At 39.6% G+C, this 24,488-nt stretch overlaps 3 protein-coding genes across 8 annotated transcripts in view; 2 read left to right on the top strand and 1 right to left on the bottom strand.

The window, feature by feature from the left end:
- Nucleotides 1-5,865, bottom strand: part of aars1 (alanyl-tRNA synthetase 1) — a 28,892-nt gene extending 23,027 nt beyond the window's left edge. The window contains exons 1-3 of the mRNA XM_040134053.1: nt 5,729-5,865; nt 413-570; nt 46-234 (exon numbers count right to left, since the gene is read on the bottom strand). Coding sequence (XP_039989987.1) covers nt 46-234; nt 413-556 — 333 coding nt within the window. The 5' untranslated portion in view covers nt 557-570; nt 5,729-5,865. The remainder of the gene's footprint in view (nt 1-45; nt 235-412; nt 571-5,728) is intronic.
- A 27-nt stretch (nt 5,866-5,892) lies between these two features.
- Nucleotides 5,893-8,103, top strand: exosc6 (exosome component 6). Of its 2 annotated transcripts, XM_040134054.1 has the most exons (3): nt 5,893-6,014; nt 6,331-6,654; nt 7,397-8,103. In XM_040134054.1, exons 1-3 carry the CDS (start codon nt 5,962-5,964, stop codon nt 7,941-7,943), a joined length of 924 nt encoding a protein of 307 aa, XP_039989988.1. In that variant the 5' UTR covers nt 5,893-5,961; the 3' UTR covers nt 7,944-8,103. The 2 variants fall into 2 exon arrangements, with proteins under 2 accessions (XP_039989988.1, XP_039989989.1); XM_040134055.1 differs by lacking the exon at nt 5,893-6,014 and having other exon boundaries at nt 6,021-6,654.
- A 2,512-nt stretch (nt 8,104-10,615) lies between these two features.
- Nucleotides 10,616-21,960, top strand: psme3ip1 (proteasome activator subunit 3 interacting protein 1). 5 transcript variants are annotated; one of them, XM_040133869.1, is made up of 9 exons: nt 10,616-10,715; nt 12,504-12,635; nt 12,737-12,835; nt 14,786-14,923; nt 17,884-17,959; nt 18,509-18,646; nt 19,102-19,184; nt 20,803-21,009; nt 21,533-21,960. In XM_040133869.1, exons 2-9 carry the CDS (start codon nt 12,509-12,511, stop codon nt 21,535-21,537), a joined length of 873 nt encoding a protein of 290 aa, XP_039989803.1. In that variant the 5' UTR covers nt 10,616-10,715; nt 12,504-12,508; the 3' UTR covers nt 21,538-21,960. The 5 variants fall into 5 exon arrangements, with proteins under 5 accessions (XP_039989803.1, XP_039989800.1, XP_039989805.1 ...); XM_040133866.1 differs by lacking the exon at nt 21,533-21,960 and having other exon boundaries at nt 20,803-21,523; XM_040133871.1 differs by lacking the exon at nt 21,533-21,960 and having other exon boundaries at nt 19,102-19,220; nt 20,808-20,824.
- Nucleotides 21,961-24,488: the final 2,528 nt, after the last annotated feature.

The raw sequence follows: 24,488 nt of genomic DNA, 5'->3' as shown, positions 1-24,488 counted from the left end.
AAGGTGACAAAAGTGACAAAACTGACAAGGATGACAACATAATACCTTAAAGTAGTCCCCAAAGGACCAGGACCCCAGCATCTCGAAGAAGGTATGGTGGTAGACATCTTTACCCACATCGTCCAAGTCATTGTGTTTGCCCCCTGCACGGATACACTTTTGGGTGTTGGCGGCACGACGCAGCCTGGCCATAGGGTGGGATGGATCAATGGTGTTGAGGAAGATGGGCTTGAACTAAGAAAAGTGATATAAAAAGCTCATTTGTGAGTTGTGTTCTATTTCAAGTTTGCTATAAGAATCTTCTAAGTCAAAATGTTGTAAATCAGTGAGTAGGTATAAAAAGAGCAAGCCTGAAGGAGAGAGGCACAGATATTTGGGAAAGATGGGAGATGGAGAGCCATGGATAGCGTACCTGGTTCATGCCAGCATTGGCGAAAAGCAGCGTGGGGTCGTCCAGTGGGATGGTGGATGACGAGTGGACGTACTGGTGCTCATGGCGACGGAAGAAGTCAATGAACTTCTCACGGATTTGAGCTGCACTCAAAAAGGAGTCCATTCTGAATCAGCTCTCTGAACAAAAATACACACACAAAAAGAAAAATAAATAATGTCGCCATCAGGCATGTTTGATGGACAGCTCTCAAGGGTTGCAGCCATTTTTAATTTAGCTCCATGTCCAAATTAAATTATTCTGGGTCCCTGACTGTGTTTCACAACATGAAGAATTATATATGTAAGTTACTAGAACAGCTAACCACATGGTACAAAAACAGAAACTGGTCTGAACATGTGACAACTTAAGATCCCAGCATATATCAAGCAACAAAGGAAGACAAATCATTCAGTCTCATGAAAACAAACTTTGGTTGTTTAGTTTATTAAAAAGTCAAAAAGGTATGGTGTCTGAAATGTTGAAAGTTCTTAAACTAAAGAAAAGCAACAATTGTGCCTCTTCTTTGAAAGCTGCACTTTAAAAAAAAAGCCAGTAGAAGCAATTCCCTTCCCTCTCAATGGCAATAGGAAAAGGGAAAAAGCCTGCAAGTAGCAATCATCCAGGGTGGGATCTCACTGCTCTTCTGATTTTAATAACCAGATTGGGCTGAGCCAGTGCTAATTTAGCAGTTATGTGTGTCTGCAGAGTGCAGACTAGAGAGGTTAAAGACTCAGATGCCTTGTCCAACCAGCTGTTGTTGTATATGTGGATAAACCTGGTTGAACTTTTTCTATGGGATACTGGCAACATCATGGACAGGAGGCAAGTAAGTTGCTGAGACCAGTGGTTGGTGTTCTTCTGTCACAGGACTCCATAGCATCTGAACATTACAAGACTTGACTGCTTAATGTCATCACAGAGACCGTACAAAACTGCTTGTCTCCCATTTCTGTCAAACAATTTTTCAGTTTTCACAGTGAGTTAATCTTCTGTAAAAGTCATTTGGCAATAAGGCACCATAATTCAATGACACTGGTTTCCAACCAGTTTAACCATCTTAGCCTTTTTTGCAAGTCATCAGTCATATACTTCTTATAAGTGCTAAATATGGGGGTAAGCATGAATGATTTATCATATCCCTATATACACTGCTCAAAAAAATTAAAGGAACACTTTTTAATCAGAGTAGTGCATCAAGTCAATTAAGCTTCTGGGATATTCATCTGGTCAGTTAAGTAGCAGAGGGGCTTGTTAGTCAGTTTCAGCTGCTTTGGTGTTAATGAAATTAACAACAGGTGCACAATGAGACGACCCCCAAAACAGGAATGGTTTTCCAGGTGGAGGCCACTGACATTTTTTCCCTCCTCATCTTTTCTGACTGTTTTTCACTAGTTTTGCATTTGGCTAGGGTCAGTGTCACTACTGGTAGCATGAAGCGATACCTGAACCCTACAGAGGTTGCACAGGCAGTCCAACTCCTCCAGGATGGCACATCAATATGTGCCATTGCCAGAAGGTTTGCTGTGTCTCCCAGTACAGTCTCAAGAGTATGGAGGAGATTCCAGGAGCCAGGCAGTTACTCTAGGAGAGCTGGACAGGGCCATAGAAGGACCTTAACCCATCAGCAGGACCGGTATCTGCTCCTTTGTGCAAGGAGGAACAGGATGAGCACTGCCAGAGCCCTACAAAATGACCTCCAGCAGGCCACTGGTGTGAATGTCTCTGACCAAACAATCAGAAACAGACTTCATGAGGGTGGCCCGAGGGCCCGACGTCCTCTAGTGGGCCCTGTGCTCACTGCCCGGCACCGTGGAGCTCAATTGGCATTTGCCATAGAACACCAGAATTGGCAGGTCCGCCAATGGCGCCCTCTGCTTTTCACAGATGAGAGCAGGTTCACCCTGAGCACGTGACAGACGTGAAAGGGTCTGGAGAAGCCGTGGAGAATGTTACGCTGCCTGTAACATCATTCAGCATGACCGGTTTTGGTGGGGGGTCAGTGATGGTCTGGGGAGGCATATCCATGGAGGACGCACAGACCTCTACAGGCTAGACAACGGCACCCTGACTGCCATTAGGTATCGGGATGAAATTCTTGGACCCATGTCAGACCCTACGCTGGTGCAGTGGGTCCTGGGTTCCTCCTGGTGCACGACAATGCCCGGCCTCTTGTGGCAAGAGTATGCAGGCGGTTCCTGGAGGATGAAGGAATTGATACCATTGACTGGCCCCCACGCTCGCCTGACCTAAATCCAATAGAACACCTCTGGGACGTTATGTTTCGGTCCATCCAACGCCGCCAGGTTGCACCTCAGACTGTCCAGGACCTCAGTGATGCCCTGGTCCAGATCTGGGAGGAGATAACCCAGGACACCATCCGTCGTCTCATTAGGAGCATGCCCCGACGTTGTCAGGCATGCATACAAGCACGCAGAGGTAATACGCAGTACTGAGTACCATTTTGAGTTGCTGCAATGGAATTTCAGCAAAACGGACTAGCCTGCATCCTTTTTTAACATTGATTTTCGGGGTGTCTTTGAATTCAGCCCTCTGTAGGTTGATTATTTTCATTGCCACCGAATGTTGTGGCATCCTTTCGTTCCTAACACATTACCCAGTCCATACCTGTATAAATATCCAGCATGATTTTTTTTCAGCATTGAGATCTGATGTGTTTTCAAAGTGTTCCTTTAATTTTTTTGAGCAGTGTATTTAGGGCTGTAGCTAAGGATTATTTCCATTATCAATTATTCTGTTTAGTCTATACGATATGTCAATGTCAGAAAAAAAAAAATTGCATTGCATTGCATCCAAAAACCAAGGTAGCATAAAACCAGAATGGTTTCATCAACAGATATTCAATTTACAAACAGAGAAAGAAAAAAAATTGCTTAACAAATTATTTGGACCCTAAATCAATTATCAAAATTACTTTGCTGTCAATCGACTAATCATCAATTTTTGTTAGTTCCATACCCCAGCCCCTACCCTATCGTCAAGTCATTTTGAAAGTTGTGCGTGTCCTAACAAGCTCTCTTGGCAGAGATGTTCTACTCTGTCATTTCCCTCCAATAGATTGGGCTATGGCTCTTCTCATAAACCAAAAACAGCTCAGGAATCCTGTGAGGCAGGTGAAGTTTTTCATCCTGCAGTGCACTGATGTATAGATTTGGACCTACCAGTTTTTAATCTGAATATATGACAGAATAGCATTGTCATACTACTGCAGTACTGCATCACTCAATCAGTCAGCTTATGGATGATTGGGCTTTTCTCAAGTTCTTTGTGCTCATCTTTTTGAATCTGAAATGCATACAAACAACATCCTTGAGGCTTGAATGAATTCAGGACACCCATTGCTGCCATAGTTGCTCACAAAAGGATATAGTTTGGTGAGATGGAGCTTTAGTGGTGATTTACACTTACAGCTGCCATGAAGTACCTAGAGAGGCCTACAGGATCAGTTATGAAGGGAGGCAGGAAAAAATGTACTTGAGGTAGAAGGGTTTTGTCAATAGACAGAAATGGAATCGAAAACAATTGAGACAATCAATTACTTAACTAATTTCTCAGGTAAAATGACAAACACTGCTGGTTGCAGGTTCCCAAATGTGAGGATTTGTTGTTTTGTTTGTTCCTTATATTTTATAGGCCCAATAAATGTTTATTAAAAAAGATGACAGCAATCATTTGCTGCAGTTTTACTCTTTATTCAGTAATATATTGTGTTGTGAATGTTACATATAAAAATCATACCTCTAAAAACTATCCGTAACTTTGTTTTGATTTGTTACAAATTATTAAAAACTAGTGTTTTTCTGTGGCTCCATTACTGGCCACAAATTCCACTTTTTAGCTCTTCAAATAGTTTCTTCAGTGAAATTCCGACACTGAATTAAGTGTCTTTGAATTGCCTCTCCTGAAGTTTCTTCCATTTTCCCTGTGCATGGGTTCAGGATGTCATTTTTGCATATCTGCTCAGAGCGCTAAATCTGGATGGAAAGCTCAATGAGACATTGCATGTGAACCTGGCCTGCAAAAATGAGCTATATTATTAAAATCTCATTTGATGAAAATTAATTAATTTTGAACTCTGCTGATAAATAATTTCAATTCTAGTCTGAGGAAGATGCTAAATCTTTGCTTATAAGTTAAACAATTGAGACCATTGTAGTTTAAATATACAATCACATTAGAAAAGAATTGAAATGAAAAACTTCTGTAAGTCACCATATATTGCATGAAAAATTGCCAATTGCAAAATCCAAGCCCTTAAATACCGTTGAAGGATTTGAATTCAGTTCAAAATATTTCTGGACTTACAACTAAGCACTATAACTACAACATCACAAAGACTAGAATGCTGCCTATATCTAAAAGGTGGCAGAATTGAATTTCCATCAGTGGCCTCATTTGTAAACTAGATGGCAAAGGAAACCCCATAGCTGATGAATTCCGCTCTCTGGGGTCAGCAAGCAGACAGTAAACAGCGTCTGTCCCTATCCTGACTTCGAAACCACCCTGTTGGCAACCAGAGAAAGTAGATAGATTGGTGTGATGGGATGGAAATTTCAGCCTCTGTGAAGAACACACTGTTTGAAAGAAGTAGTGTGTTGTAAAAATACTTATTGTAAGGCAGATGATACTTCACTAAAGATATCAGTGAGCCAGAAAACATTATCCAATAACTGACAATAGGATAGTCTCCTGTTGCCAGATAACATCAGTTAACATCAATTAACAAGAGAGAAAATTATGCAGTTTCATGGATGCAAACAAGTAAGGATCAATAAAGTTTGCGTTTTTACAGTCACTACTATGACAGAGAGCTCAGGTAGGTGGTAAATGCTGAATCTTATAATCATTATGTCCACAAAATTAAAATCCAGATTATTCAGTGGAGCAGCCCGTGATATCTATCGGGAGCTACAAAAATAGAATGAAATGAGTTATATCTAACATTAAGAGTCAGATGGTTGCTTCTCTTTTCTCGTGCAGACTAAAATCATTTGTGCCATGCCACTTTTGCAATTCTAATGTAAATAAGCGCACAATAATTGATGCTTCTAAAAACCGAGATGCTGCATTATTACATCGTCAAAGGATTTTAAACTGCTGTGTTGGACAGAGGCACTAGCTTGACAAGCTGACGTAAGCAAGCTAAATGTTAGCCTAACAGGCTACCTCTATATGTTCAGCCTGAAAGAGAGATTTCAGCGCAAGACTCCCACTTTATTAAATGGTAAGGTGAATGTTATTTATTTCAGCAGCACCTGAGCAAATGATAATACTCACAAAAGTCGCTGTTCTCGCAGAATGAATCAGTTACGGCTCCCAAACACTGGTTTACTCCACGCTTCTCGACCAGAAGGAAAGCACGGAGCCAGTGAACACGCCCAAGGCAGCTGTCCATTGGTCCGGCACACCGGTACGCCGGCAAATGTCAATCTCTATTGGACAAGCCCATTGTCAATCTTAGCTGAGCCCGCCACATCAATGATAGGAAATTCCACGGCTTGGCTGATGCAATGGAAAAGACTCCGGTTTCAATAGACATTTATGTTCTGCTTGATAAAGAAAAGTGGTTGTACATATATTCGTAACTAAAAAGTTCAATTATAATGTTTTGTCAATAATAATTTCTAGTTACTGGAGTTATTAGTATAGGTGTTTAAATTCTGGTGTTTAAATTCTGGCCTAGTCATCATTACATGAGTAATCATATCGCCAATTTTTTAATCATATGTGATGTTGTGACATAATAATGACAATTAAGTATTATTGCAACCGCACATGCTTGAGATCTTTATATCACTGAAGTAGTTTAATTCAGTGCCACGCATCGGCGGAATCAGTTCTCTGCTTGCTGTGTTTCCCGGGGAACCAATTTCATGCAGGACCCGATCACATGCTGGTACCCTGTTAATTTTGTTGCGCTGCACCATGCCGACTGACACCAAGCGTTTACGCGGCCCAGAAGTGTCCCAAAGTCCGTCTTTGTTTGTTTGCAAACATGTGGCCGTTCTCCCGTCGCGCGGCCCCAGAGCGGACGGTCGGCAGCGGGATCAAGTGGACGTCCGGCCCGTTTTTGTCCGGTGCGGGCTGGTGAGCCAGGCTAAAGGGTCCGCGTACATCGAGGCCGGGAGCACCAAGTTGATGTGCTGCGTGTATGGCCCCAAAGAAACAGAGCGCAAAGATGAGACTGATATGAAATGTGGAAGGTCTGTAGTGATCTATTTATTTATTTTATCATATCTCCTGGTCTGTAACACGGTGAACGCACAAATTTAAGGACGATGAATCCATAGGCAGCAAAACGCAGTCTTTCTTGGTCTTGTATGACCAGTGAGTATTCTACCGAACCATTAAAGTGAGTGTATATTTTTCCAACATCGTCCAAAGATATGAAAAAGACAGACTTAAATATGTAGAATTAAACTAAACAACAGAAGCATAAGGACCAAAATGGCATCAATGGAAACTAGGCCAAATAAGAATTATCAACATAAATATCCCTAAATGCAACAAATTCTAGCCATGTATGTATTATTGTTATCTGAGAAACAAATATTTATAAGCATGCCCATTAATGATAAATGTGCACCATGGGCCATATCCCTTTGATTACTGTGATTAAGAGTTGTAGAATTAATATGCTGTGAGGAGTATCAGGGGCTGCCGTGCTGTGCTGTAAATAAATGAAACATCAACAGACCCTACTAAGAAAAATTAAGTTTAGAAAAATATAATTTTTTTTCTTTTGAGAGTGATCATCACTTGTAGCATCTTTACTGTTATTTAACATCATTTTGAATCATGTGAGTCAGTAAACTGAGCTCAGCTGGGTTCACCCTCAAACATCCATGTCACTACTTCATATCCTACAATGACCAATGTGCCTGTGATATCTACTGTAGGAAGAGGTTATTAAGACAACAAAACTGTCTTTCTATGTGTATCCAGATTGACAACTGACATGCGTTTCGCTCCATTTTCCTGCCTGGAGAGGGGGTCATGGATTCAGGGGAGCCAGGACAAAGACCTCTCCCTGATGCTACATGAGAGTCTGCAGCCAGCAGTGTGCCTCCACAAATACCCCCGCTCTCAGATCGATGTCAACGTGATGGTTCTTGAAAACAGCGGTTCAGTTCTGGCCCATGCAGTCACATGCGCTTCTCTCGCTCTTGCAGATGCAGGGATCGAAATGTATGATCTGGTGCTTGGTTGTTCCATCCGCCAGGATGGTGCCTCTTATGTGGTTGACCCTTCTTACACAGAACAAAACAGCTGCAGTTCAGTCAGCAGCGAGAACGAGGGCAGTCTAACTGTTGCGTTCCTCCCCAGCCTGAACCAGATTTCTGGCCTGCAGTCAGATGGAGAAATGACTGAAGAGACTCTGACAGCCGGGGTTCGGACCTGCATCGAGGGATGCTATAAACTGTACCCAGTCATCCAACAAGCCCTGGCCAAGGCTGTGCGCAGGGCTGCTCCTCCACCATCAGAGAGCTGAAAGACTCTTTAACCAGTATCTGCTCAGTTAATAGTTTTTCTAATTTACAATTTACAGTCCTTACTTTGACAATATAACCTATTTTTCTATGTTTGCAATTATGTTCTCCATATGATAAGACTGATTTAATTGTGTTTTCTTATTAAATAATTTAACAATTTGTTTATATGGTATAGTTTGCTTCAAAGTTGCTTGACACTGGAAAGGAAAATATAGGCAAGAGCACACTTTTTAGATTAGATTATTGGCATTGCTCATCTGGGATTTTTCCTGAATGTATTGTCATAATGTAACATCCTAAGTGCAAAAGAACAAAAACAAAATAAACACACTCTGTTGCAAATGGACAGACCTCATTAACACCACAGATGAAATTGGTCAACAAAGGGTCTCCAACACAGTGGGGCTGTTGCGCTGTCATTAACCTTGCTGGAGGTTAAGTTTTAAGAGGAGTTTAAACCTGTCTCATCTGGAATAAAATTACATGGCCTCTGAAACTGTTGCTGTGTCCTGAAGCTGCAGTTAAAATTGTGCCTGGGTTTAAGCCTGAAATTCAGTTGCTGTGTCTGGTAGAAATAACTTTAATGCCACTAGAGGTCACCATATCTAAGTTTTTAGTCAAAACTGGTTTAGCAGGGGTTTAAGGGGCTGGGGAGGTAATTCACTGATCAGAAAGTTGTGGTTGGATCCCCGGCTCCTCCAGTTTGCATATCAAAGTGTCCATAGGCAAGACACTGCACCCCAAACTGCTCCTGGTGGCTACCGTTTAAGAGAGAGGCTGTAACACTCTGTCTTAACAGATTTGGTGTCATAAATGCAACTACACAAGGGCACCTAGGTGCCCTAGGGGCCCAATTGAGTCTGGCCTGGGACCTAATGCAATACCCCAGCCTCAAACCCCCCCCCATATGGAGCAACAACTAAAATCATTTCATACAGTTTCACCCGCTTTGGCCCTTTATGATAGTTGTGATGTGCATGAGACTGCCCAGCTGCTCACCTCTGTAAGAGGAATAACATAATGCTTTGAAACAGCTGAGGAACTTGCTTCTTTGCAACCACTGAAAGGCACAAGAATGGACAGTGATTTATTGATAGTGGTAAATGCATGCATAAAACATTTGGGACTAAAATGGGAGAACGTTTTTCCTGTCCTAATTAGACAGGGATAATGTGGGTCCTGTTAAAAAGGATGAAGGATAACCTGATATTAATCCAGACCAGAAATATATATTCTTGCATTGCATTTTACAGGAGGTGCTTTGTAAGTCACTGCTAAAACTTAACTATTAGACTTAAAAATGAAAAGGACATTATATTGTTCAATATATCAGCTTGTTTTGAAGTTATCTTTTAAATTGTGTCCCATCAAAAACCAGCTGAGGAGAGTCAAGGGAGTTAAGAGGTGAGTAAGAAATAATATTTTGTGCAAAAGAAACAAACTCCCTGTGTAAAGCTTTGAAATGAAATTATTACTAAAAACTACAATTTTGTTTTCAAGTGTCATCACTCATTGACACTTTGTATATTGCACTTAATTTCAGCAAAAAATCGCCCAATAAATGCTGATTCCTTGTAAATGTACTGATAATATGCTTTTTAATTTTGGAAAACAAAACTCATGAAAAACTGATGAATACTACTGACTTAACTATCTAGACTTTACTCTGAATTACACCTTAAAATCAGCTGGTTCAAAAAAGTCTCTGTAACCTAGAAGCTATTTGGAACTTTAGGTTAGGTGGTCTTACTTTCTTGCTTATGTCCAACACAAGAGTGAGAAATGACTGTTTAGACTGGCTAATTTCCACAAACAAATGCTTTTAGCTTGGTCTCTTATTTTCAAGCACAGTTGCTCTCATAAATATCTCATCTGGAATAACCATAACATACTATTGAAAAACAAATCTATATTTTTCAAGAATTGGTTTAGCAATGATATTTTTGTAAAACAATTATTTAACTCCGAAGGTCGTCTAATAAGTTGTAAATATAATTTTTGTCTGTTTGTAATAACGTAACCCCAATAGAATTAGGTATTGTAACAGATGCCATTCCTCTAAAGGCATGATGATGTTATTTAAGGGTAACACTGGACCACCTCTTTTCCCTCGTCCTTTATTATTGAATGACACCATAGTAGGAAAAATATGCTTTTATCCAGTCCTTCAAAACGGAACAGAAGGATCAGATCCTTCTTTCAGAACGTCATGGTCACACGTGTAATCCAATACTGGGGAAGAATTGGCTCAGAAATACAGTGGGGAAAAAGTATGGGCCTTGTCTTCAAGATACCTGATCACAAACAAACCTAGAGATGTCTTTTTCTAACTTCTCCATCGATGGTAATCAAAACATCACGTCTTTCTGTGCACTTGATGGATAAACCATTTGTTTTGGAGCTGTCCTTATTCTGTAATTTTTTTTGTAAAGAATGAGCCCAATATACTCGTTGTGACATGTCTGTTCGTTTTTCTGTAGTTCAGGACAAAACAGTATCACATTTTTATCTTAGCAAAATTTCAAATTCACAAAAGTACATTTTAGAACAGAAAACCTTTATTTATATTTTTCATAAGTGAACTGCAACAATACACCTGAGCTACTCAGCACTCCTTTGTCTATTAATGTTTGTTGCCGGACTATTTTTCATAATTACATAAATAAATAAAAGCGACTCGGAACTAAAGTCGCACATCGACGATCGAGACGAGCGGTTTTTACAGTGACTCAAAACGTCACTGATTTGGAGCAGTAATATCATACAGACTGGTAAGCTTAAATGGATACAGAAATTCAGCGTGATATGAAGCAGTCCTAAGCTGAAACTCAAATCTTTCCGGTTGTGCATCTGAAAATACTGATTTTCAAATATGACACATTGTTCTCGTACTGACAGCGGTGACAGCAGTTTGCTTGAATGCTGATGACGCTAACGTTAGCCGGTGGTCGCAGCACACAAGGCATCTCCGTGTCCACAGATTTACCGCTCGGCCATGTAAACTACAACAACAGACTGCAAGTGACTCTGACTGTTATACATCAGATTGGTCGCTGTGCTGGTCAATTGTATCGTCTGACTTTAAGGGTTCACCTTCTTTCGTGGCTAACTTTGTTATCGCTGCCCCGGGTAACGTTGAGTGAGATCAGGGCCGACACAAAACTAAAACCTTTGGTCGGTTACGCAGACCGTGTATTTACCTCGGTCTTCACCTCGTTGCTAATCGTTTGTGGTATCCTTGTTGTTTTTCTCAGTTGAGGAAAGGTTCGTTAAATTCCTATAATCAACAAATATCTATAATCATCAAATACTTGATTAAAGATGACCACAAGGGAGAGCCAAAACATTACAGGTTGAGTTGAGTTGAGTTTTCATGTTTGAGAATGATTAAAACATCGATTAAAAAAAAAAAAAATCTCCCGCATGCGGTGATTATCTAGTTATTGTGGTTTATTTGTTGGATCTCACTGCAGCAGTGTGTCACCCCCTGCGTGATAAAACATGAATAGTAACATCATACGGCGTGTATCTACTGTAACACAATCATAAACTATGGCTTAAATATCACTAAGGACATAATTTTTCACCAAAGATTTGCTGGTGTTAATTGCTGTCCCGGTGCATCTCGCCTCTGTGTTCGGATATTCTCGAAATGGCACCATAAGCTCTTACATTTAGCCTACATATTTGAAGCATTTGTGGCGTATAATCTCGGCCAAGGAGAGCGAATAGTGGGTACAATTATTCCATTGATTACTCCTGCCAACACGAGCGAACAACATTATTTCATTTCAAAAGTAGCGATGTGATGGAACTCCGTGCTCTTGGATTCATCACGGATCTGTTTTGCAGTAACATGGAAATAGCTCTAACTGTGTGCAGCATTAAACTGCCTTTGCTGTTAAAATTGGTGATACTGTAGAATGATCAGCATTGTGCAGGTTGTTCCAGAAATCTGACAATATAGACAATCATGAATATGATGGCAAAATTCAACAGGTTAGGAAAAGTCGGTAGTTTTGGCAATATGTATATCTATTCTGACATTACAGCATCAATATAAATGTTTTTTAGTGGAACCGTTATTTATTTTCTAGTGCTCTAATTGTACTATTATGTTTTGATCACTGAAACATCACCTAAACAGATGAATTCATTACTGGGGCCATGGTTGCATAATAGAAGTTAATGTTGCATCTGTCAATTATAGTCTCGGGTTGTTTTGATCAGCTAACACTCACAGCCAAGTAATGGCTTTGTGCAGTAGTCAGTAGCAGTTGTTGTACAGGGTTTTGCTCAGGGAAAACAAGATGAGTTTTAACGGATTAGGTTGATTATTTATTTGTTGGATAATATAGAAAAAGAATAAGTCAATTGAATTCACAAATTTTCAACTTGGGTTCTGAGAGGAAAACCATTGACAACCACTGCTATAGATCTCTTCACCGATTAGTCTATAAGGGTCCAGCAGAAACCAACTTTGTCCAGCTTTGAATAAAAATTTTTTTTATTTGGAATAATACTCAGAACTAAGGTGTGTCTGTGTGTGTGTTTGTAAGTTGTAATGGCAGGGGGAGGGGCAGCAGGCGTTGACCTCAGCAGGAAGTTTGTGTCGGAGGCAGAGCTCGACGAGATGAGAAAGAAGAGACAGGAGGAGTGGGAGAAAGTCAGGAAACCTGACGACCCAGAGGGTAAGAAGACATACGTTTACACACATCCAAAATGCACAAAACCTCTATAAACTAAATACAGCTGTGCTGATATTCCTCATATTTGGTTGTGTACTCTTCAGAGGCCCCAGAGGAGGAGTATGACCCACGTTCCCTCTATGAGCGACTGCAGGAGCAGAAAGACAAGAAGCAGGAGGAATATGAGGAGCAATTCAAATTCAGTGGGTCCTTGTTTGTCTGTTTCTCTGCTGTCATTATGGCGTTTACCTCTATCTGTCATCTATGTTTGAATGAACAGTTTTCCTATACTGGTCTACCAAGACAAAGACACGGTGGCTATGTGTTATAAACATAAATGGCAAGACGAGGATTTACTGTGTGATTTACTGTTTACTGGTCCTGGGGCCTTGCATTAACAGGAAGGGAGGGTCTAATGAGAGAGGCAACTGGTTGAAAGTAACTAAGAACATTTATTCAAGTATGAGGTATTTGTACTTTACTTCAGTATTTCCTTTTTATGGTACTTACTTCTTCTAGATCTACTCCACTAGATTTCAGAGGAAAATATTGTACTTTTTATTCACTACATTAATCTGACAGTTGTAAACAATACATACATAAAAATCATATGATAAGCTTATAAAATAAAACACATGTTAAAGAATAAATCAGTGGTTCCCAACCATTTTGGCTTGTGGGATGTTACAAAAAAAATCTAGTTTGGGTCCATTATCTTTTTTTTTTTTTTTTTTTTTTTTTAATTAATATTCCCAATAGATACAAATATAATGCAACAGAAGACAACATATTACAGTAAGTCAATGTAAAACAGGCAACCAAACCAACAGAACAGAACAAAACAAATTTGGGCACATATAGTCGCTAATCCTTTTTTATAAAATAAGAAAAAAAGGGGCACACATTGTAAATATAGTACCACATAAATACATCATAAATCGGGTAGTATGTTTTCTTTATAAAAGTAGGGACGTTGGGTCTGTGTTTTAGGTGTCTTAATTGTTTGCAGATCCACAAAAGACACACTTCTCAGATGGTTTAATTCAACTCTTCTAGGCCTTAAGAGGTTAAATTCTTATGTAAAGTAGTTAAAACTTGCTCCACTTAGAAGTACGACAATAAATGCTGTTTCCGCACTGATGCAGTGTCTGTTGACAATATGATGATGTCATGTACATGTATGAAATAGCATGTCACTCACAGGGGCCATTTTTTTGCAGAATGAGTACTTTCACTTACGATATTTTTAGTACATTTTGCTGGTAATACTTATGTACTTAAGTAGGATTTTAAATACAGGACTTCTATTTGCAGTGGAGTATTTTACATTGCCGTATTCATTTACTTAAGTAAAGGTACTGAATACTTCTATCACCATTGAAAGAGGCTATTCAATTGCATTATGGGAAATGTAGGATCCAGCATTCTTGAAGCTTGAGTGATATTAGGGAGTAAAAGTTGGGATATCTCAGCATCCGCTGCTTCAACCTTTTTTTTAATCTGTCTCTCACAAGTCGTCCAACATCATGGAAGTGACATATTAAATCGTTGGAGTACCCCTTTAATTATGTTAATGGTAACGGGCAGACCTAGTGATATTACTAGGCCTAATCTCTTAGGATTGTTAGATGTTTGATGTAGACCATTTAAATATAAATTTGATAATTAGTGACTTTTGTGATAACTTTGCTTAATTTAATTTATCTCTTCACTGGGTTTTGTTATGTTTAAAAGTTTTTGTTATGAAGATAATCTCTAGCAGTTTTGCTGCAGTGTGGCTTTACTTTGCTTCTGTAGAGTGGATGTTATTTATGTAGACATACTCTTTGTAACCTGTTTAGCTTTGCTATTGTAATTATTTTGCCATGGCTTAATTATAAAAATAGTCATGGACAACAGTATGTGTTTAAAGTTTTCTTACCATTACTGTTTAAAGTTTTGTCTGTAATTCAAGCATTCAGAAACACTTTTTAGCATGTCGAAAACATTTGACAGTGTCAGTATTCAAAATCAAATGTAACACAAGATTTCAGGGTTTTCTTTTTACATGAAGGTCACTTGTGTATGGATTTAAAGCAGACTATTACGATTTGTTTTCTGAAAAATTCCTCTCCTGCCGTGTGTTGAGAGCATGCTTGTTTCCATGGTGACAGGGAACATGGTGAGGGGATTGGACGAGGATGAGACCAGCTTCCTGGACGAGGTCTCCCGGCAACAGAGCCTCGTGGAGAAGCAACGCAGGGACGAGGAGAAGCAAGAACTACTGGAATACAGAATATCCTTCGTCGAGTGTTTGTTTATATAAAAACATTTTAATTAGCCAGGATCACTCTGTGCTTACTTACATTAATATGTTTATCGGTTATCCCCCATTTTAGTGAGCTACAAAAGCTTTAGCAGATTTAAAATCGGCACTGAGATGTAGGTGAAGTCACAGCAGTTGCAATAGTCATTTGTCTTGAGTATTTAGTTGTTTATGAAATGAGAATTGGACGAGAGTATTCATGGAATTCGGCATGGAAACCTGAAGAAATTTGAGTTTAAAGCTACAGCCTTAGAGCTTTCATAGATTGGAGCCCATTTCACGCCCAGTACCCTGTCCGCATGCAACACATTTCAGTATAAATCTAAATGAAAACAGATTCAATTCGTTTCAAATCAATTCATGTAAATGTCAAACTGAAATTTGCAAAAATACCTCTGTGTGACTAGTGTCAAGTGACTCCACTGCCTCCAGAACAGGGCAATCAAAGAGCTAATTTCAAAAGAAGATACATTTCTTTGACTATATCCCTTTAAGAATGCAAACCTTTTCACAGACCTATTCCACACACCTTAAATCGAAAGCAGGTTAATCTAAAATTAACCTGCTAGGGGAAAATGTGTCATTCATAGAGCAAGTAGAAAAAAATATGCATAATATTAATGAAAACCAGTCACCAATTACTTTGCTAGGTGCTGAGATTTTTGATTTAAAAAAACTCGCCTTCCAGCCCATACGCTGTCTTGAAACAGAAATACTTGCTGCCCACTGCAACATCCAGAGACTCCAAGCCTCCTTCCTCCAGACCAGCATGCATTTAAACCTGGTCAACAGTGGAGAGTTTTCATGCTCAAACTGACAAAGCAATATATTTAGTGTTTTTTATTGTGGTACAGTACCTCTTCTGTGGATGGTAGTGTTTGTTTCGTTTTTCTAGCTCACTGATATGTGTTATGAAAATGTGACTTTGTTGTTTGTGTCAGTCGCAGGCTACTGTGCATGTAAGGATGAGCGGTATCAGCTGTACCACTTAGATCTGTTATTCATAAAATGAGTAGATTTTTGTAGAGGACCTGTAGGAGATTTCAAGCAGGTTTATACACAGAAAGATAAAGCTTCATTCCACCTGGTGTCACGTAGGTTTGGGTCTTTCTAATACGACTGGGCCTGCTAAAACTTAATTTAATGGATCAAAGAGAAGATAGGATGCACTGAACTATTGTTTGCTTGAGTGTCTTCACTGGATGACCTATCTCTCTCTTTAAGAAGATGCCATTTCAAAGGATAATCTCTGCATTATTGCAAGGCATCCAAGACAGTTATTTATTTTAAAATATTAAAATAGGAATTATGGAAAAGCAGATGTTGCAGATAGGGTTAGGTTTTCCTTGTTCGTATTTTTATAGATCTGTTTAACACTTTTTTCAACTAACTTTTAGGCTGTAAAATGACAAACAATGAGATGTAATGGGGGACCCATCAAGTTACCATAGCCATGTTGGAAAACTCCAATTACTATTGATTTTGTTGAAATATGAAACAAACAAAAGCAAGTAAACCTTAGCATTTGTGAAATCGCTGTTTAATCAGATAATCTTAAATTTATAGAATATAGCCAAAATCATTATTTTGGTGGATTTTCTGTCAGTAATTAATGAGTCAATGAGTCATTTTAGCAGCAGAGTGTGAGCTGGATATTGACCCCATCACAGTGTTAATGTTTTATTGGTATGACGAGAGCCAAATGTCCTGCACAGTGTCCCCTAAAGTGACAAGTGTGATTGTGATGTTCTAACAGAGTAATAATTCTTCCAGTACTCTGACTTACTCACAAAGTCTTTTAGACTCTGCCTAAGTTAGAAGTGAAGCTGTTTTCAGGTAATTCTGTGCACTTCATGCTGTTTTCAACAGTTGAAGGACAAGGCTGCTGTTAATATGGGATTCTATTGGTTCATGTATGCTAAGCAGATTTATGTGTTTTTTGCAGAGTCAGGCACGTTTCCACCATAGTCAAGCTCCTGCTGGGACTGCATCATGCATGCATTATGCACACACGCACACACCCTCTAAACTATAATCTATGCTCATGTATGAGAGCATTACTATGCTGTAAACAAATTGTTCTGCCTATAAACAGTGAAGGTATCTCTTTGTGTTACAGCCTTATCTGAAGGGAAAAGTTATTACAAGCCATGTGTTTAATATTAATGGATTTTTTTCTTGTCATAATGTCGTAATAGATTGAAATTATTTATTCTGTTTTTCAAATTGATCAAAGAGATATCTCAGTCTACTTAATCTATAATTTTTGTACGTCGACTTAAAACAGTTTGTACAGTTGCGTCGCTCTCATCTATACTTTTTGTTATTTTTGTGTTGCTTTTTTTCATGACTGTAGCCAAGTAGCTAGTATAGTCCGACTGATACTGGATTTTTGAGGCCGATACTGATATCAATATTTGGGAGTTTAAAAAGATCCAATAGCGATATGTCAGTCATCAAGACCCAGACTGTGCTGTCTGGTTCATTTCTACATCATTGCACATACACTGTGGTCTGCACCATACAGAAAAATAGACATATTTACATTAATACAATTGTAGTTCAAGTGGAAAACACATTGTATCAGTCTGTTCCCTGATTTCTGTCTTTTCCATTTCTGTTTAGAGACAGTTTACAGTTGCTAGCTGCCTCTCATCTCTGAAATGGAATCACCCTCATGAATATAAAGTGTTGTTATCAGTTGGGAAAAATTCATGTATTCAGCACAAATCACCTGAATTATAAACAGACCACTTGTAATCCATACATTCCATACAGGCACTAATCCTTACAGCAAAGTGCAGATACTACAGCCTATGAAATTCTTCCATGTCCACAGTGCACATTTCACTATAATTTACGTCCCTTAGTTTTGCCAATTTGTCAGTTGTTGCTCTTCATGTTATTCATCTGTTCCCCTCTGTCACTCTCTCTTTGCCTTTGCAGATAGACAGGTGTCTGACAGACAGATTTGCCTGCAGATGAAGAGAATCGGTTGTCGTGGAAACTGTATCATAGGCTGGTAACTACGGTGATGACTTAAAGTAGTAATTTGCTGCTGTGAAAACAAAGTCCATGCACACTCAGAGGTGTAGACCTTATTTAATGCATGAAAACATCAGGACTGTAACTCTGATTTCCTAATCACTAAATTTGTGTCTGCTGTTCCCCTTCCACCTTTGCCCTTTGTCTTCCATCTCGTGTGTTTTGTCTTTTTATGTATCTCCCTTTTCATGTTCTTCCATCTTTGCATTCTGACCCTATTTCACGTCTCCTGAGGTCTGTCCATCTCCTGTTCTTGTTTTAGCCTCTTTATCTGTGTCACTCTCTTGTCCCTCTTTCCCTCACTCTGCCTCTGTGCCTGACTGCTTTTCTTAGTAGACCTGTGTCACTTTTTCCAGCACACTGATTGACAGGTGTAATGGCTCCCCCTGAAGGGAGGAAAGAATGCAACTTGCTGAATTGACTGCGGCTGAATGGGTTGTGTGTTTCTACTTGCCCCTGAGCCCCACTCTGTCCCCTCTCCAAGGCTCTGTTATGGTTTGTTCATCTTAACTCTGTAATGTCACAGCGCTCTAGTGAAGCAAGTGTCAGCCGAAAGCCGCAGAGAGCCTGAGAAGAAGGCAGCACCAAAACATTCAGGTTCAGAGCAAAGGACCAGCCACCTATCTCAGGCCCATTTATTGGCTGGAGCTGTCAAGAGACGCAGGTAGGCAGAAACTTTCAGTCTGCATCTTGTTTTTGTTTTTTTTTAGCTACTTGAAAGCAGCATAAAAAACTAGTCACCTTATAAAGGAACATCAGCATTCATTTGGAGTTGTTTCTTTCCACCTGATAAAATGTAAATCCAATTTTCACTCTCCTTTTAGCTCTGTTTTGGTCTCCACCAACCGCTAACTGCTCAGGTTAGCTGCTAAATGCTCCACTGTTTTCACCAGCTAAACCCAACATTTGTGGGCCTTAAAACAAAAACAAGGAGCTCAAAGATGCTTAAACACTCCATAGAGCTGAGGGTAATTGCAAGGTTCGGGGATAATTCTCTGTGGGTTTGTCACTTTGAGCAACCCCTGTGACATTATACATTCGTTTGACCTAATGCCAATATGAAATCTTGATTAAAGCACCTTTAAATCTTCTTCAAAATCTCTTTTCTCTGTCACCCAGTTCCTCCCAGTCGACAGACAGCAGTAAGAAACAGAAGGTGGAAATCACAACAGCAACGAAAGGAAATGGAGACAGACAGACAGGTGGGCTGCAGCCTGAGGCCTTAAAGGAAGATTGTTGTAATGTATACATACTATTTTCAACACTTTGTTGTTCTGGATTACTCATCTAAAGTATTATTGTCCTATTTCTGTCACTGTGGCTGTATGTGTTAATGTCTTAGCTATCTGAGGTTTGTAGTACCTACAATGTTTCACAATAAAAGCTCTGTTAAGAAATGAAGGTTCTCTGTCTAATGAAATGCTAGAGGGCTTTTAATTTGAAACAGGAAGTGTTGAGTTTGTATTAACAGCATAGTGCAATAACTGTACCAGGGCAAACAAGAGCAGATCGAAAAAATTATACCTGTCAAACAAAGGGAATTGGAAATAAACACCTTCCTCAGATACAAGCCTGCTTCAAATAAAGGCCTGTTACCTCTGCAGTTGAGGTAAATAAAGGCCCCGGTCACGATTTGAGGAAATAGAAAGAAACTCACACAAAGGCCCACCTTATTCTGAGGGGGCTAGCTTGACCTTGTTTTACACTTGAGTTAATTACTTAGTGCTACCAGTAAGCGCTGCGTGAAGGATTCATCGCCGAACAATGGCATCCAGGGCAGCTCCTTTTTGCTCTCCCCCAACTCCAGGCTAATATCTGGCTTTTCAGATGCTAAATGCTTGCTAGTTCACTGGCTAGATACTATCATTGTCTGATGGCAGTTTGGAGCAGGTAGAAGTTATTTAACTGAAAAAGACTGCCTTTTGCTACTAGAAACAACGCCGATGAGAGCAGAGAGACTAAATCTAAGCAGCAAAGTTGTGGGCTGTAAAATCAAAACAATGAGCTGAAAGATGCTAAAAAGCTCCAAAAGGTTGAGGGGAACTGTAGAGTTGGGTGATGATTATCTGGGGGTTTGACACTTTGAGAGACACCTTTCACATCACACATAATTATTTGATCCATTGTTAATAGAAAAATGTTGAATAGTGCAGCTTTAAACTAACAGGTGTACTTGTCTGAGGCATATCTTTAAGTAGACTTTTAAATCATTGTGATTGCTCACTATCAGCATTTTTTTTTTTTTTTTTTTTTTTTGAAGGATCAGATATTATAGGATCTAATTGCTTGCAAAATGATATTGAAAACCCTGGTTATACAGTCCAGTTTGTCTTATTTACAATGGGCACATCTCTTTGCCTATAACCTGCATGCAAATGTTTTTACAAAAATTTTGATTTCATCGGTGCAAATTGAAAAATGTGTCAGATCCTTCATATAGCATATGCAAAAGTCATAAGTGTTGTTTCTATATGCATTCCAGTGAAATTATAGAGACCAACGCATTGAAAATAGCGTATTACAGAATTAGGAAAAAACGTATATATTTTATTTTTCTCTGTCCCTGGTCAGAACAATGTTTAAAACTGTATTAATTGACACTGAAATTACCATGTATTGGAAAACAATTACCTATTTACACCTCCAGCAGGCACAGTGCAACATTAACATTAAATTGTCCAATATTCACTCTCCATTCAGCTCATTTTTTTCCCTCCACTGACTTTAGTTTCCTACCCTCCAAATTTTCATCTGACCTTTTTTAAAAGAGTCTGTGTGCATGTACAATCTCCTTATCTGACAGTGTGTTGTGCTGTTTAGAACAGGAGGAAGGAGCAGGAGGAGGAGCAGGTGGAGCTGAAGATCAACAAACAGTCCCCGGGCTGACAGCAGAGACCCCCTCAGCTCCCCTGAGCTCCAGTCAAGGCATGTTACACCTGCCGTCAGCAGCCGTGTGCGTCGGCGTTTTACCAGGACTGTGGGTTTATTCTGGCAGCAGCGACTCTGACAGCAGCTCGGACAGCGAAGGTAGCGTGGACGCAATTATGTTGCCGTACCCCCGGCACAGCAGGGCGTACAGATAGACACACAGCAGCATCCACACGCACAGCCTCTGAAGCTTGTTTGCCTGCCTTTAGAATGGTTTGCAAACAGTCAGAAAAGGTAACATCACACGAGAAACCTCACACACAGAAAGATTAAAGGTCATGCATACACACATTGTTATAGAGGTACACACACAAAAACAGAACTTACAGAAGCGTACCTGCAGGCAACACAAGTTCACATTATGTTAGAGTCATAAACAGGCAACACACACAAAGGAAACATTTTCAGCATTCCTGTTGTTTTCACAGCTGTGAGTTGAACTGTTACTCTTTGTCAGCAGACAAAGTTCAGCCCAGTAATATAATCCTAACAAGCAGTGAAATTTAAATCAATTTAAACTCTATTCTAAACTAAATCTGTGTATCTATTTGTGGTTTTTTGCTATTGTGGCACTCGAACATGACACCTCCACCCTTCCTTCCCTTAATCACATTTCACGCAGTTTAAGCCGAGCAACCAATCCCGCACTGCCTACCCTGATGACATCCTGCCCCCCCTACACCCCCCTCCCAACCCAAGCCACAGTGACTGCAAGCTGTGCTATTGGCTGAGGGAACAGTGATTGACAGCTGTGGAGCAAGGAAGAGACTGCTTTAGACTGTGTCACATGACTCACACCTTTTTAGCTATCAGCAGCAGAGGAGAGAGAGCCGGGGCAGGACGCGCTTCTTTCTCTCTTTGGGTTAAATACAAAGTTTAAATGGTTTGACAAATAATGTTTTTATTTGTGTGATGTAATGTGTTTTTTCAACAGTAGTTTGTTTCAAACTGACATCATACTGAAAAGATGTTGGACTGTTTACTGCTGTCTCAGGAGCTGGAGCTTTGATTTGTTGGTCAAAGTCTGAGCAGAGAGAAATAAAGAGCTTTCCCTCGTACTGTGTATTTACTGTGTGGATTTGTGTGTGTGTGGGTGTGTGTGTGTGTGTGTGTGTGTGTGTGTGTGTGTGTGTGTGTGAGAGTTTGAGAGAAAGATGGCAATCTATTATACAGAACGGTTCAAAAGTCTGAGACCACTTTTCCATTCAAGTGAATAGGAAAGTGGTCTCAGACTTTTGGACCCCACTGTATTTGCAGGTTACTCATGATACCTTACCTGAATTATGGGCACAACTATCGGGGGGTGGGATTATGTGTGAAGACCATGTGTCACAACTTGAACAGGATAATATGAAAATTGATTTGTTAATTTATAAATTTTGGCTAGTTTATTGATTGCTACACATGGTGAAGCAATGAAAAGTCTGAAAAGCTCTGAGGCTTTTCAATACTCATTTTTGATTTTTTTTTAATTTTGATTTTTTTATTAAAGGAAGAGTAACAGAACCATATCTATGTCCAAACAGACATATACCCAAGTCAGCTGAGCTAACATAGTTTGTTACTATTATCCGAGTACCCTTGTGCAGGTCGTCCTCCCAGTCCTTGGTAATAGCATGCAGCGGTATGATCACATTGTCCCCATTAAAGAAGTTTGAAGCACTTATTCACTTTCTAGCTGATAGTTAGAAGAGGAGATCTTCACCACTTTCATATCTGTACACTAAATATGAAGCTACCACCAGCAGCCAGCTCACTTAGCACTGTTGTACTTGAGGATGGTTGGTAGTGTGAGTGGGAGGGATGCCAGCTTGCAGGCATTGATTCGTCAGATTTCAAAAAAAAAAAATTCTGTCTGGCCACAAGGAGAAACAAAACCATTTTAATTAGGTTTATCATTTATGGCCCAGTTTGCTGTCTTCCAAAACCTCCCTATACCCTGTCACTTGCTGTCTGTGGCCATTCAGGGAGAATCTCTGGACTTAGTGCACCTTTTACCAAGAGGGCAACTCACTAGGAGCTAAATTATACTCCTTTGTACTTTGACAAAAATATTAATTAAATTTACCCTCTCAAGAGGCGTAATCAAAACATACATATTGTTATTGAAGTTGATAAAACAAGTAATTATTCCCTTCTTTGGAACAGACTAACATTTCAGCAGAAAAAAAGGAAATTACATATAGGGAATCGAGGAAGTATGGTCCATGACAAGACTGGAAACGGGAACAGCTAACGTGCCTCTCCCTTCAGGTAACAAAATCCTTGCCTTACAAGCACCTTTTAGACTAATTTATTCGTTGTTTGTATTTTTGCTAACATCATTTATTGAACAAAGATCTGTAAGAGCAGGAAATACACCTGTACGATACCACTAACTCTCGCAGTCACGGGTTCAGTGAAAGGAATAACCAGAAGTCACACCCAAAATTCATGCAAGGTATCAATGAGCATGGGTGGTTTCCCTCAAGAGGCCTATTGTTCAAACATGTCAAGGTTAATGCAATTTTTTTTTTTTTTCTAACAATACATAAGAGTTTACAGCCATGCTAGGCGGCTCTGTGAGTCTGTACTTAAGCACACAGAGCTTAGAGCTAAATGTTAGGTCACAATGACAATGCTGAGGATCATCAGGTTAACTGATTAACACTCTAGGTTCAGCGTGCTAGAATGCTAAAATGTGCCAACTACAACTAAATACAGAGTCCATTTGAAGCTGATGGGAATGTCATTGGTTTTGTATGTATTTGGTTATAAACTTAAAGGTAATGAACAAGTTAAAATTTTGACCTGATGATGGCAAATTGATGAATATTTGGGAATCAAGTGATTAGAATTCATCCTGATAAACACATAAATGCCTGTACCAAATTTCAGTCTGGCTCCAAGTGAAGGACTGACCAGCCAACGCCATCCCTGTAGTGCCACTAACATGGCTAAAAATCATTAATTCCATACCTCTGGAACCATAACTATATAATAAATGTAAATGAACAAAGCACTGAATTTGGGTAATCAAGTTTGGTTATACTTTGTGTCTTTTCTCTCAGTGTAATCTAAAAACCATAACTGGATTCTCAGAATCCAAGTATGTAATTAGTCCTTATCAAATTAGCAGTAAGCTCTGTAGCTGAGGCAACAACCGCTTTTCATAGAACCATATTTTGATCTGTGTAAGTTTGCTGCCTGTGCATAGACCTACACAAAATTTTTTCCAAGAAACCAAACAAAAAATAATATGGTTCCAGCCCAGCTGGCTTACTGTACTGAGGTACAAATACATCAAAGTCTTTCTTGCTATTGTTTTAACAGGTTTGAAAGATGAAGATGGAAGATGAATGATTATGCTGTCACTTTTCATAAAGACCCTGCCAGTTTGTTAGGGGGTTAAAAGATCTGAGATGCACCTCAGAGCCAGACCTACATGGGCCATAAAATTAATGTATAAAACTGTACTTGATTAAAACCAATTCAGGTAATTGGATTCTGGGATGTGTATTCAGTCTTCATTTAAACCTTGGCAGGAGAATTGTGCATTTGGAGCTGGCTCAGTTTGCTGATTGAGACAGAAAAAACAG

Source organism: Xiphias gladius, chromosome 8, assembly GCF_016859285.1.
Source record: "Xiphias gladius isolate SHS-SW01 ecotype Sanya breed wild chromosome 8, ASM1685928v1, whole genome shotgun sequence".
In the NCBI taxonomy this organism is placed as follows: Eukaryota; Metazoa; Chordata; class Actinopteri; order Istiophoriformes; family Xiphiidae; genus Xiphias; species Xiphias gladius.
Note: the sequence above shows the minus strand (reverse complement) of the source record. Positions and strands in the feature narration are given on the sequence as shown.